This window comes from Diabrotica undecimpunctata, chromosome 2 (assembly GCF_040954645.1).
Source record: "Diabrotica undecimpunctata isolate CICGRU chromosome 2, icDiaUnde3, whole genome shotgun sequence".
Taxonomy (NCBI): Eukaryota; Metazoa; Arthropoda; class Insecta; order Coleoptera; family Chrysomelidae; genus Diabrotica; species Diabrotica undecimpunctata.
In genome coordinates this window covers 91,145,076-91,160,871 of record NC_092804.1, presented here as the reverse complement: position 1 = coordinate 91,160,871, position 15,796 = coordinate 91,145,076, and the positions used below count along the sequence as shown (strand labels likewise).

Genomic DNA, 15,796 nt, shown 5'->3' with positions numbered 1-15,796 from the left:
AGGTAGATCGCACCCTCGAGGTAGTCCGCATACTATAGTAGCACCTTGTTGTTTAATCTAGACAATTTAAATTTAACTTTAATAAAAAATCAAAAAAGAGTATTATAAATATATGGGTAAATGTGAATAGTACATTCAAGGAAAATGGTGGGCCCAACGGAACCGAGTTGCCCGGTTACGTAAGTAAAACGTATTGCCCGGATAAGATTTTGAAATTTAATAAGTCAATAGTAGTATGTTGTGAAATCCTAGTCCAATGCTTTACACTCAAAAAATATCTCACCGATAGTCACTCTACATCCAATCACTTATGAATTACTTTTACATATCCTTCATACATTTTATTTCTGCAGCAGAAGAAAATTATTCAGTAACTATCACAAACCTTTTGTATTTTTCCTTTTCATCTGCATTGCATAAAACCAAACTGTAGTTCTGACATTTTTGGTTCTTCAGCTTTCCCCTGCTTATATCTTTTCCCATACTTTCATAAGTACACCAGTAAAATATGTTATAAACATAAAAATAGGATATTTTCATTTTTTTTTTAATTCTTAAATTTTTTTAGGTCTTCAAGGAATTCCTCTGGACGCGGGAGAAAACCGTTCATTGCCATTACATACCAGTACGATACCCGAACGACTTAAAGAACTAGGATATAGTACCCATTTAGTTGGTAAATGGCATTTAGGAGCTGCTTGTGAAGAGGTCACTCCAACTAGAAGAGGTTTCGATTCTCATTTTGGATACTGGAGCGGTTTTGTCGGATATTTTAATCATGAACTTAGTGTACCTAATCCTGTCAATAAAAGTGAAGTAAGTAAAACTGATTATAAATATGAATATAATATTATTTTTTTTCTATTTTGACATTCATATTTATGCATCAACTATCTAATAATTTATAACAGGAGGAACAAATATAAGTTGGTTAATTTTGTTGCAAATAGCATGCTTATCTGTATAAAAAATCTCAAACAAAAATTGTAAATAAGTTAAAACTCAGAAAAACAATAAGGACATTGACCAACCTGAGCTTAGTATTCCTTGTTATTGCTAAGTTTTTCCATATTTTAATTAATTTAGCTATTGCGGTTTGTGCCATTGCTAGTCTGCACTTGATTTCTGAGGAGCAGTCGTCGTTGTTGGTTATCAGGAAGCCCAAGTATACAAACCTGTCTACTAATTATTCGCTTATTCAGCTTAGTCGTTTGGTGATGGTAATCATTTCGACTTCATTCGCTGCTAGTGTAAGTGTGCCACCTGCGTATCGGAAGTTACTAATTTTTCTGCCTCCTATAGTGATTCCTCCATCCCATTCGTCTAGTACTTTTCTCATTATATATTCAGAATATAATATGTTGTATAATAATGGTGATAATATGCAGCCCTGTCTAGTTCTTTTTTGTTTTGTTTTGAATGCATTTGAATATATTCCATATATTTTATCTTTGGCTTTTTTTATTTGTAACAATATATTTTGCCTACCATAGGATAAGATTTTGGGGGTAGAAGATTGGGGAATAGAAACTATGGGGGTGGAGATAGGGTAAGCAAAATAATCGAAACATATGCAAACGGCACTCAGGTTTTGGTAGGAGAGCTGGGATCGTGGATAAGTAAAAGACAGGGTGTCGGATTGGGGTAACTACCAGAAAAATGAAATAAAGGGTCATAAATCTCTTGGGACAAACAGAATGAAAATAAATCGGAAACACCTCAAGAAATTTAATATAGGGCGCCACTTGAGGTACCTAATTATACTTATTACAACAGGTAGTTGTAACTGGAGATATAATTATTAAACATAAAAAACATATCTTTTCCAAATGGAAGCTCAAAAAAAAGGATAGTTAAAAAAATAAACAAATGTTAAGAAACAAAATTTAACATTTATTTTTGTGTCACCACAAACAGTTACAAGACATAGAGAACACAAGAATGCTCAAAAAAGACAATACAAAATATTATAGCAATAGCTGCAAAATACGAAAATACAAAAAAAACTTACATGTGTCATCTGTTTACAATTTCCAGGAGTTGGAGATACTACAAAAACTTACAAAATTTACATGTAAGTTAACCTTTCTTTTAAAGAAAACAAAACAAATCAATATCAAAAATAATAAAGCTAGCTGTCATATGTTAACATTAAATTTAAAACAAAACTGAACAAATAAAATGACAGCTAAAAGTAAAAAACCATAAAATTTACTACTTTAAATATTACAATTACGTTTTTGTTATGAAAGTAATTATTACGTTTATTTAAAAAATGTCTGCTGTACTTTTAAAATCTGATCACAAAAAAAAAGTTACCTGAGTTTCACTGTATAACTTTCAATAACTGGAACAAAAAACTACATCTTCAAACTGTAAAAAAAATATCCCTAAACGGCTGCTTAGGACATTGAGGTTTGAGGTGGAAACTAGCACATTGGACACAGCATGTAAACGCTTCTTAAAAACTGGACAATGGAAATGTTGATATCTTTATAAACACATTACTTGAGTAAAATACCACTTCTCTAACATATTTGTCGGTTTTCTTTTTGACCGACCTCTAAAACGTCTTCATTCTTCCGTTATCTCTGTCAACCTCATCAACTGCACTTAAAACTCAACTAAGACTAACTCAGACTAACACCGAAACCACTGCCTGTAACAGCGGCTCCACTGAGAGTGACGAAATTATCTTAAAAAATTGATCGCAAAACTTAGAACAAACAAAGCACTTAGGGTATAAACTAAACACAACGGAAAATAAGACGTAAATTAATTTGAAAACGCAATATCGGGCGGTTTGAACAAAGAAATATAGAAGAATTTGCGCCTGTGACATAAATAAATAGTAAAATAATTTATTCTCAACGGCGGCGACCTAAAAAGAACGAAAGATTATTGGGGTTTTAAATTGAAAGATTACGAACTAAGAAACATTGAAAAAATTCTTCGTTATTATAATGCATATATAAGGGGATTTCAATTAACACATATACGAGGGGATTCCAATAAATTTCAAATGCTACATATTATACAGATTTCTTATTACGTTAACTAGGTGTTTAGGTACTTTCATATTTTCCATTATACTCTTTAGAGGGGATCCCATTTTATCGAATTGAAAACCTTTGTGTAATCTACGAAACAGAGCAGCTTTGGTATATTGTGTTCCCTCGCTTGGTCTATTATCTGTCTGGTATTCGATGTCAGTAGGGAGGAAATAGCGTAGGAGCAGAGGAGCACGAAGCACCTGCATACAGCTGTCCCTAATTTGCATACACCTGCCCTAATTTGCATACAGCTGTCCCTAATTTGCATACACCTGTCCCTAATTTGAATGTGCTCCCTAATTTGCATACACCTGCCCTAATTTGAATGTGCTCCCTAATTTGCATACAGCTGTCCCTAATTTGAATGTGCTCCCTAATTTGCATACACCTGTCCATAATTTGCACACAGGTGCTGCTAATTTGCATACAGCTTTGCATGTGCTCACTAATTTGCGTACACCTCCCACCCTAGATATGTGAACACATGTAAAGGTGTATAAGAAGTCTTGTATTGTGTGTGTTATTTAGTTTTTAACAATGAGTGGTAAAGTGCAGATGTCTAACGTGTTTTTAAGTGAACGTCGATTTTACTTAAACCCATCAAATACCAAATATGTGTCCATCTGTTTAGCCCACGAATTTAACTTTGAACCAAGTGTTATTATCAGTGGATACAAACATGATTGTGTCTTATTCAGTCAAACCGATTGGATCAAATTTTTATCCCATAAAAATGTAATCGATAATTTTATGGCGGGAAATCACCAACAACCAATTAAAGATGGAGATTTTCTGCTAGAATTCATGCAGCTTCCATGCATGTTAGTTGTAAAAATTATCAAAGGTGATTCACAGATCATGTTGGGTGCTAATTCAATAACATCAATATGGAAAATACTACCGCTTCTTAATTACCATTTAGAAACCCTAAAGAAGGAAGAATTTACCAACTCCTTAGAAATATTAAAGCTTGGGGTGGATTCCAACAACCCGATTGAATCCGGGCTTAAGATTATGGAGCCCATTAAGAATATAAATAAGACGACTTATGGTATAGCTTTAGAGTTACTCTATAGATACCCTGGACTATTCAATGGTCAAATTTAACGAAAATGTTCGTATTCACTACGTTGAAGCCAATTGTCCATGCAGAACCAGATACTGGGAATTCATGGTTGCTGACAGAATGAGGTTCCGACGTAGGATAGATGAAACTGCTAAAATTATTAATCCTGTACTAGATATAAGACATAGAAATAAAATACAATCATAAAAAGTTTTTTATTTGTTTCACTAATATTAGGACAAATTTTGATAAGGAACTTTGTAATATATAGAACAAAATTTAAAAACATTTTTAAAAAATATATTTTAATTTATTACATTCTTTTAATTTATTACATTATTTTTCTTAATCCAAGAATTATGAGAACTATTCATTCCCATCCATTTTACATATACCTTGTTGCCTTTCCTCCTCAACACCTTCTCCACTAAATAAATATCAGGAAACCGGGTTTTTTGTAATTCTTCACTGTAAAAAGCACCTTGAATTTCTTCTTTTCGTGAATCTTCCAACAAATAAGTTACTGGATTGGTTTGCTTAACTTTTCTTATTCTAAAAATCTCATTTGTCCAGTTGGGCAAATAACCCTTAGTAAACAAACTCCTATGTTTTGAAATTCGGACGTAATCACCAACTTTTAATTTATGTTTCCTGGGATCAATGGTTTTAAGGTAATTATAGGCAGTTATATTCCCAGCATTTTTTTCATTGACTTGGCTAGGTGCGAAACCTGTAGTTAAATGTTTAGTATTATTGTATTTTTTTACAATATCAGAAAGATTGGTTACCCATTTATAAGACCCTTGTAAACTAAACTGCTTCCACAACATTGATTTTATGGTTCTTATTACTCTTTCCGCGATACTTGCCTTTAGATTGGAAAATGTACTATAGTGGTTAATATTGTGTGATTTCATAAGAGAGTTAAAATTGGAATTGTAAAATTCAGTTCCCAAATCTGTTTGAAGGTTTTTTGGAAATGTTTTCATTTGATTCAAAATTTTTTCCATTGCTTTTGTTATCTCAATTCCCGTTTTTCGTTTAACAGGTTCTGCCCACACAAATTTGCTAAATGCATTTATAACAACAAGAATATATTGGTATCCCTTATTCACTTTGGCATAAGGAATCATTACGGCTAAATATGCTTGAACCAAATCATTTAACCCTTTTATGATTACATGTCTTCTTCTATAATTTTTTCTCGCTGGTCTATGTATCTCTTCAATTACTTGACTTTTAGACATTTTTTTCTAAAGGACATTGGATAGTTATATGCACCAATACGTTGGGATGAGTGCCTAATTGAAATGAAATCTTATCACCTTTCTGAAAAGTTTTACCTATTAATTCATGGTATTTATACTGTACAGAATTTAATATTACTGGAGCGTCAAATGCATAATGTTGTATGCTCTCTATTTTTCCATTTACGGAGAAGACATAAGCTGTTCCACCATTTTCAAGAACGTAGTATTCTTTATTCAAATTTAATTTTTTTTCTCCTCTTAGTGTTAAAACGAATTTACTGTAAAATGTAGAAGCGTCGCAAACAAAATATAGTTTACTCGGTCTTGATAAATTTTTACATGATTTTAAAAAATGGTTACCAAATTTACTTACAGGCATTTTGATAATTATATCTACACTTTCGTGTTTATATATCTTTTTCTAAAGGACACTGGAGAATAAAGTCTACAATTATTAAAGGTAAATTAGTTAACTTGAATTGAATTGTATCTCCCTTTTTTATTTGAACACCAACCAATTCATTCAATTTATATGTTTTAGAATTAATTTTAACAAATCCATCGAAATAAAGTACTTTCAAAACGGATTCAATTTTACAACTAAACGGAAATGGAAAAGTGGTCTCCATGTTTTCCAAAATATAATTTATATAAAAATATAATTTTTATTAATTTTTAAATTTTCATGTCCTCTTATACGATAAAAACATTTGCTAAAAAAAGTTTCTGGATTAGCTGTAAAATATAAGGGTACCGAAATGTCATCACTACAAGTTTTTGACTCGGATAAAAAGTGAGTTCCGAAACGATTTATTGGCATTATTGTATTATTCCACCTTCTCGAAGTTCTTCAATTATAGATATAATTTTATTCACGTGTCCGTCGTTTCCCGCAGCTTGTGATGCGATTAATAACCTTAATCTATCTATTATTTCATTAAAATTATCAAAGTATTTATACTCTAATGGCTTCCCACTATATTTTCTGAAAAGTGCACCACCCCTTTTTTTATAATGTTTAGCTAAATTTCGGGTAACAGGTCCCTGCGCTAAATTTCCAGGAAGTGAACTTAAACGAACTCTAGATGGTTGTGGTCTCGTTTCCAAAGCTGGTTTAATAATAAAATTATATTTATCCTTTATTTTTGAGGGAATACTTTTTATAGGTAAGTCAGGATTATTGTTTCTATATATCGCATTTGTTCTACGTAAAATATCAACATATTCATTAACATCTGTTTTTTTAAACGATACTGGATTCGTTTTAAATAAAAGCTCGTAGAGCCCTGGAGTTCCCTTGTATCTTATATTATTGATAATAAGATCCGCGCCATCAAAATCAATTAGAGAATTTCCAATAGAAAATTTTTCAGTTTCCAAATCATGGTAAACTCCTAAATCACGGTCAAAATTACCTTTTGTGTCTTCAATGTTAGCTTTAATATATTTCTTTGGTAAAGGTGATGTATAATTCTCATAAAATTGATTCATTATATCTGGATTTGTAATCATTTGATTAAATTCTCTAAGCGTATCCTCAAAATACCGATTAATATCCTCATCCGTGGTATTAGTTTGTCCTTCTGACTCAAAAGTTTCTTCTGGTTGTCTTTCCCTTGGAATAATAGATTCATCACCAAAGTTGGTAGGTGTTTTTGATCCCCCAGGAAGTACACTCGTATTTGGAGAAGAAAATGCTAAGCGATAATTGGATTTTCGCATTTTGTAGTCTTTTGATGTACTCAACTTGATTGGTTTATCAAACGAATATTGTGGTTCTTGTTTAATAGACGGAACAGTTTCCAGTTTATGTAAAAGTTCATTAAGTGGTTGTGTAATAGGTTTATAATTTTTTTCTAAAGCAGATTGAGACTGAGCTATGTCATGTTTTAAACTACGATACTTCTTCTTCAACGCTTGTCGTGATAAAAGCAGTTTTCGCGTAACTTTAGGATCCATTGTGTACTAGGAATGTTAGTTTAAAGCCTTATATACCTATCGAACCCATATCGATATCGACCCATTGATTTGGGAGAGTCTTTGTCAATGACAAGAAATCCATATCTGTCTTTCCAGCAGATTGAGCACAAATCTTTAAATTGTTGGAAAGTCATGTCTATATTAACGTGATCGTCAAAAATATGTTTTAAATTTGTAAAGTCTTGTTGGAAAACTACAAGTAAATTAGAATTATCTCTAATTAATTGTTTTGGAATAGCACTGTATGTTTGACATAAATAAAAGCAATCTATATTTTTATGTCTCCCATAACAAAAATACCTTTGTACAATTTTTTGATCACACGATGGAATATCATCAAAAATAACTATTGAATTTTCTTTAATATCATCAGGAGATGGTACATTATTGGGATCATTATATCCTTCAAAGCCAATTTCTTTTATTGGCTCAACCAAGTTTCGCAAATATACATACTTTGGTTGATACAACGACTTGGAATATAAATATATATTCTCAAATCTTAGACCATTTGGATGCTCAATTAAAGACAATAATACATTCGTCTTGCCACAACCACTTGGTCCAACAACTAAAAACCTTCTGTTGCCACCAAAAAGATAACCATGTTTTACATGTTGTTCCTCTGTAACCTCATCATGGTTAGAAATAGGAAGAGGGAGTTTCTGCTTTTCAATCTTCATTAATAAAATGTTTTTAAAACTTTGGGGTATATATAGCCCATCTACTATGGATATATAAGTGAGACACCATGAAAAAAAAGATTCAAGGGCATATAAAAAGAAAAGGGCGTGGATTATTAAACAAAATTATAAATAAGCTTCCATTAGAACTCCATCTTCCAGGATATTCATATTGTGGACCAGGAACTCGTTTACAACAAAGATTAGAGCGGGGAGATAAGGGAATTAATAAACTAGACGAGGCTTGTAAACACCACGATATTGCATACTCTACAAGTACTGATTTATCAACCAGACACAAGGCGGATCAGATTTTAGAAAACAAAGCTTGGGATATTGTAAAATCTAAAGACACACCGTTTGGACAGAAGGCAGCTGCTTGGTTTGTTACAACAGCTATGAAAGGAAAACGTAAGTTGGGAATGGGTCTTAGACGCAAAAAAGGTGGTTCTCTTCGTAAAAGAATAAATAAGAAAAAAAGGATCATTAAAACACCAAAGAAAGGTGGATTCCTTCCCCTACTTCTCCCACTAATCGGTGCTTTATCTGCTGTTGGGGGCCTTGGTACTACTATTTACAAGACTATTGGAGATGCGAAAGCTAATCGAATTAGTCTTGAAGAACAAAAACGCCATAATCTAGCCATGGAACAGAAAGGCAAAGGATTATATCTAAGACCTTATAAGGGCTATGGATTATACTTGAAGCCTTATTCAAAAAACTAAATCTTCCTCATCATGCTTTAACAAGTACTGATATAATAAAGCATGGTAAAGCTCTTCCTTTGTTTAGAGGTGTGTATATGAGAAATAATATGCCAAAAAAAATTCATAAAAACGAGTGTGGTGTTATAAATTTAGATTCTAATCGTGGAGTCGGAACCCACTGGGTAGCTTACGCAAAATCTAAGTCTAACTTAATTTACTTTGATTCTTATGGAGACTTACCCCCTCCAAAAAGCATAATAAAGTATTTTTTAAGTAATGGCGATGTAAAAATATATTACAATTATGATAAAATCCAAAACGACTCATACAGGTGTGGTCATTACTCCTTAGATTTTCTATACAACTACTATAAATAGCAAACATTGATTGTTTATGTTTTAAAACAATGTCTTTCAACTTTACGCTTACTGGGAACGCTTCAAATCTGAGTTATAGTTTTAATCCTCCGATTTACCTTGAAGATGAATTCGATTACGAAATTGGGCTAACTAGTTTTTATAGTTTTAATAGTATTCCAAATATCGATGAAAACAATAACATTTTCCTCTGGAATATACGAAATGTTACTTATACCTATAAATTACCAAAGGGGTCTTATGAATTAGATGATATTACAAAACTTATAAAAGAAAACATGAAAAAGAAAGATAGTGATGCGACTATAGAAATTACTCCACAGTTATCATCCTCCAAAATTATAATTAATAGTAATAGAGAAATTTCATTTCTTCCCGCGAATTCTATTGGGAAATTATTTGGATTTAAATCAGGGCTACTAGCAGCAAACCAGATACATATCTCAGACAATCCAGTGGAGATTTGGGGTGCAAACGCATTATGTATTGACTGTAACATAGCATCAGGATCCTATTTAAACGGAAATCCAGTTCACATTATCCATCAGTTCTTCCCAACCGTACCAACTGGGTATAAAATAGTTGAGGTACCCCAAAATATTTTGTATTATCCAGTGAGTATTAAAACAATCTCTAACCTTACAGTAAAAATTATCAACCAAGCAGGTAAACTTGTTGACTTTGGAGGGGAGGCGGTTACTGTAAATCTACATCTTAGAAAACGTATATAATGGTTTTAGTTTTTTCTCGCGAACCAAAAACATATATAAAGAGATTACCTTCTAAAAAAATAACTCCATCTCTACCAAAATCATATAAAAGTAGATTACCTTTTAAACAAATAACCCCATCTAATCGTCGCTTTCTTCAATCGTTAGGATTTAAAGTCTTCGTATAATGGAAATTCTTCACGTTAGTGGTCAACCTTTTAATGATAACACTATTGAAGATTATCAGTTCCACACTTATCAACCATACATTCCTGGAAAATTGGGATACAATGATGAAATCCGTATTTCAATACAAGATTTGGATAGTTTGACGTTTCCAGCAAATAGTTTCCTCTATATTGAGGGCAAATTAGCCACACATGACAATAAAACACCAACCAAAATAAAATTTATTAATAATAGTATAGCTTACTTGTTTCGTGAACTACGTTTTGAATTAAATGGGGTAATAATTGACTCAGTACGTGATGTAGGATTAGTATCAAGTATTAAAAACTATCTTAGCCTTAACGAAAATCAAAGCTTGCTATTGGAAAATGCTGGTTGGTTTCCAAAAATGAGTAGAATGGAAAATAATAGTGAAGTCCCTAAAAACAATGTTTTGGTGGATTCAAATGGAAACTTTAATGTGTGTATACCTTTAAGATTATTATCCGGATTCTTTGAAGATTTTAGAAAAATTATTATGAACATGAAACAAGAATTGATACTTATTCGATCAAATGATGATATTGATGCAGTAGTAAGCGAAGATGAGACTGAGCGTCCAAAAATTGACATTACTAAATTATATTGGGAGGTACCACATGTAACTCCTAGTATTCGAGAACAGTTGCGACTAAACAAAATTTCACATACAAACCAAGAACTACCTATTAAATTTCGAAGTTGGCAAATGATTGAATATCCAGCCCTAAATAACTCTACACGTCACACATGGTCAGTGCGGACTAGTACCAAAATAGAAACTCCACGACACATTGTTGTTGCTTTTCAAAATAATAGAAAATCAAAATTAACAAAAGATATGAGTAAATTTGATCATTGCACTTTAAAGAATATTAAAGTGTTTTTAAATTCTGAGAGGTATCCCTATAATGATCTTCAACTAGATTTTAAGACTAATAGGTTTGCCAAACTATGTGAAATGTTTGCCAATTTCCAGGAGAGTTATTATCACATGACCTTAAACCAACCCATATTTAATCCAATTGACTTGCTGACTGACTAAAACAATTGCTCCACTTATACACATTGACTGCTCTCGTCAAAAAGAAGTAATTCAATCCGGATCTGTTGTGCTTCGTATAGAATTTGAGACAGATGAACCAACAACCTCTGATATCTCAGCCTATTGTCTAATACTTCACGAGAAAGAATTCACATATAACCCTCTAACAAAAATTGTGAAACAATTGTAAAATATTTATATTATACAAAACAGGTGAATGCAAATTAGGGAGCACCTGTATGCAAATTAATGAGCACCTGAAAATTAGGGAGTTTATTTTAAATAGGGAGCAGCTGTATGCAAAGAGCAAGTACAGGTGTTGTAAAATTGTATCTAATGAGAGACTTCCAGTATGAGGACTGTATAAGGGTCAGGTGCTAAGTATGGCATTATATGCGAACTCTCTCATGCGCATGACTGAAAATTCTTTTAAAAATACAAATTATGCACTACACAAACTCAGTCTGTAATCATGTGCTTAATAGTAGATGTCCAAGGTTTTATTACCGAAAAAAATAAGTTTATCGTGAAAGAGTTTGCAAGTTATGATGGTCAAAAAATTAGTCATTTTTTTTTAAACCACCATATCCGATACGATTATTGGGTTCTAAATATTATAATCAAGCTGTTTGGTTGATAAATAACCATCATGGATTGAACTGGAATCATGGATTTACACCAGTACACCAGTTCCATAATATTATCCAACATTTGACAAAAGGCGTTAATGCGGTTTATGTTAAGGGGCGAGAAAAGTCACAGTACATCAAAAAGTATAGTCTATCCCCAGTTTTGGAGTTTGATGAACAACCAGCTCTGCAGAAAATGGAGCCAAGATGTCCATATCATTCAAACAGTGGAAGTGTTTGTGCTTTAAGTAATGTATTTCAACTTTATGATACTTTTATAATGAAATAAATTTTTTTTACATTTTGTTTTATTAATAAAAAACCTTATTAAAAAAATAGTACTTTATTCAATAACTATTACATGTTACAATTTATATTTTGAAGTGCAAGTTTACACAAATGACAACTGGATTGAGCTGGGGCGAATCCTTCTAACTCTGTTCTCCACTCAGGACGATTGAAATGAACAAAACATGGGAGACGAGTTTGAACTTCAAAATCCTGGCAAAATTTTCTGGGTAGTATAGACCATGAACGGAGAAGTTCAATTGGGTCTACAAATTTTCTTACGTAGGCTAGGCTAAAATATTCCAATTCTGTGGTCGTGAACTTGTACAACGGTTTTTTTGGATGCTCTGCCATTATGCGAGACCGGAGGCAACAATCCATCTTTAGTAAATCGGTTAATATTCTTAAAGACCAAGTCTATCCACTTTTGCTCTTCGTATCTGGAGAGAAAAAATAGTCTTACGTCTGCTTCTGGTTTTGTTGTGTAAACTTTACCACTACGCAAGAGCATCACTCAAACACAGCTTTGAAAACTGTTTAAACATAAGTTGTTTATCTTCGTATTCACTTTTTAACTGGTTAATACGATTATTTATATGATTGATATATCTCTGACTTTTGTAAAATAGAATATCACGTTTTATCCTTTTAATGCGTATACTAAACTGATTAAGCCGTTCACGAAACCTTCTTGAGTCCATACTGTTTAAATTAACGATGGTCCTTCCTTATATCCTTCCTACCCCCATTGACACCGGTTGCAGGTGTGTTGCTCATTACCCCCACTCATAATAATATATTAACACTAGAGTGTACCAAGCAAGGTGTGTAAGACTTTATCAGCTAGCGGGGACTCATTCCTGTTGAAGCTTGTTAAGCTAAATCATAAACCAGTTCGTTAGAGTCCCTCACAAAATCTAATTTGTATACTTTTAATTATGTGTTCAAGTATAATAAACGAAGGGAACATACCATATAGATATTGTGATAATCTACTTAGCTATAGGAGTGACGAATGGGAAACATTTTCGAGACTTCCTTTTTATATTGTACGACAAAAGCTTTGTCTCGTTTGTCGTAAAATGTCTGGAACTAGACTTATTCGAAGAAACTTAATATTTAAAGGATGGAAATTGGTATTTGAATTTTGTGCATTTTGTAGTGAGACTAGACCTATGGGACTATCTCATCGTTCTGTAGGTTATCGTGATGGATTATTGGAATCCCCACCACATAAATGGGACTCCCCACGTCCAAAGTTAGATTTACTATAAATAGACGTTAAATTCTAAACAGCTATTATTATGATGGTATCATTAAACTTTATTGTTTTACAAGCAATTGTGGGAAATTTGCTCTTAATTCAAGAACCAATCAATGTTAGAGAAACTTTTGTGTGTTTTGATAGTAATGGTGTACTAAATGACACGTGGCCGTCGAAATGGACAAGAATGAAATCGTATCCGGAAAACAATTTTCTACCAACTTTACAAGCTCAAATAGCTTTGAACAGTACCAAATATAAATTGCGTTTTAGACATTTTAGTGAAAAAATCACTGATTCCGGCTGGTTAGAACTTTATAATGAAAGTCCTAAGGATGAAAAAGGTTTAGGAATTTTAGTTTAAGGAATTAATTAAAGTTTTAAATAAAAAAATATGCTAATATACAAGTGTTTTATTAATACACAAAAATATACATATACTTAATTCTTAAATATAATTACAGATAACAAACAATAATTTATAAGTAGGAGTCATAATAAAAAGGTGCAACTTGGAACAATTCCTCATTGGGGATATTATTTAAGTCATATAATGTAGGAGCATCTATCATTTCATTCGCAAAAAATAAAAGGTCATCTATATTACCTTCATGCTGATTAATTAATAAATGTCCTCAAGCCAAAGTAGAGACATCACCAGGAATAACATATCTTTTATCGTCACGGGATGTTAGTGATACCTTATTTCGCAATTCGGTGTAAACAGTGTGCATTTCTGACCTAAAAAAATACATTTTTCTAAATATTGTTTCTTTGTTTTGTACAACTCTTACGTAATCATTTAAATGTAGTTGGTTTTTAACAACATGTCTGGAAACACCTTTCGCTTTTTTCACAATTGTATCAGCCACAATACAATAAGCTTTAGCTCCAGTACCATAAAATGCTTTAATGGTGGTGTTTGGAAATTCATTTTTCATCTTTCCAAGAATTGACTTTGTCTTGTCTACCCCATGTTGATTATTTTCCGAATAATTAGATGTATCAAAGTAACGTAGATTTTTGTTCATATCGTCATAAAAGTTTGGTGTTTGTACTTCTAGAATGAGCGAATCAGTATCTGTATATAGAAGATTAGCATTATTGTGGTACTTGTTTTTTATATACCCGTAGAAGAAATCATATATAAATGTCTTAGATACATCCAGAATAGAAAAACCAATATATAAAGGTTTATTGTAAATAATTTTGGTTTTATTGGTAATGGTTATTTTGGTAATAATTGCAACTAAATTTTCGCTGAATATTGATAATGAGTTAAATTCTGGTTTGGCAATTAAAGATTTTGCTCCAACCCTTCCAAAATGGTGGGTCATTATGCTGATCATGCATATTGGGTGGATAATGCAAGTCTACTTCCAACACATACCCCTTTTCACCATCATCATCAATATTAAAAACATTAAATTGGTCAATTTCTTGTTCATTTAACCATCTAAAATTTCCCCAAGGAAGAGGTTTGCTCATGGCGGCGCCGTAGAGATTAGTGGCATCTAGATACATTATGTATGTTTCCGGTTTTGTTGGATCGAAATTACTTAAAAATCTGTTGTTTGCAATACTCATACGTTTCGTACAGGTAGCCACGCCTCCTCTGATCCCTTTTTTGAAAAAGTGTACCATATCAACATTAGTTAAAAGCTGAAGATCGATATCGGTATATTTTAACATAGCATCCCATGTTAGAGATGGGGCTGTAACATAATGTGCAGGATCCAATTTGTATCTTTAAGACATACCTTTCTAAAATTTTCAAATATGTCAGCTAGTAGAAGTACATCTGACTTTAAATACAGCATTCAATAATCCCCCATAGATTGGCAGTTAAAATGATCCCAGACCTCCTGTGCTGTTATAATCTTCTGTAGTAATATGTTCTCCCCTTAAATTATCATAAAATTTTTCTTTAGATGGTAGATGTTTCTCTTCTAATTTGATATAACTATCAATATATGTATATGGAAATACACCTTTACGGCGCATTAAAACGAACTCTTTTTCACCTGGGAAATATTTCCTTATTTTATTGCATTGACTAGACTCTACTGTTTGGCTTAATTTATCTAAAGACTTTGCTAAAAATTTAAATGAATCTACAAACCTCAATTTTAAATAAACATTATGTTTTTTGAATCATCACTCTTGTGTACTAGAACAGATTTTGAAAATGTAATATACTTTTCTTTAGTTTGTGCAATAGCTGATAAATACTGTGTTCTGCTGGTCTTCTGCAACTTTGATTGTGAAGGATTGTCCATCTGATGGATCACAATGATGTATTGGCTTAAGAATCGACTCAAAGTCAGCATAAATTACAAACGGGTGTTGGCTTGTCTTTTCAATATTGATAAATTTTAGAATATTGGATGGAAGAGTTTCACCACACTTGTTAACTCTCAATTCACTGGTTGGGAGTATTGTAGAGATGTGTAAACAATCATTTTCTTGGTGATTTTTCAGCTTTTCAAGGGTTGAAAAAGTTTGAAGACACCCCTCACAGAAATATTGTTTTCCAT

General features: G+C 32.3%; 1 protein-coding gene across 1 annotated transcript in view; it reads left to right on the top strand.

The window, feature by feature from the left end:
- Positions 1-15,796, top strand: part of LOC140434729 (arylsulfatase B-like) — a 1,454,394-nt gene that overhangs the window by 715,428 nt on the left and 723,170 nt on the right. The window contains exon 3 of the mRNA XM_072523207.1: positions 569-816. Within this exon, the coding sequence (XP_072379308.1) occupies positions 569-816 (248 nt within the window). The remainder of the gene's footprint in view (positions 1-568; positions 817-15,796) is intronic.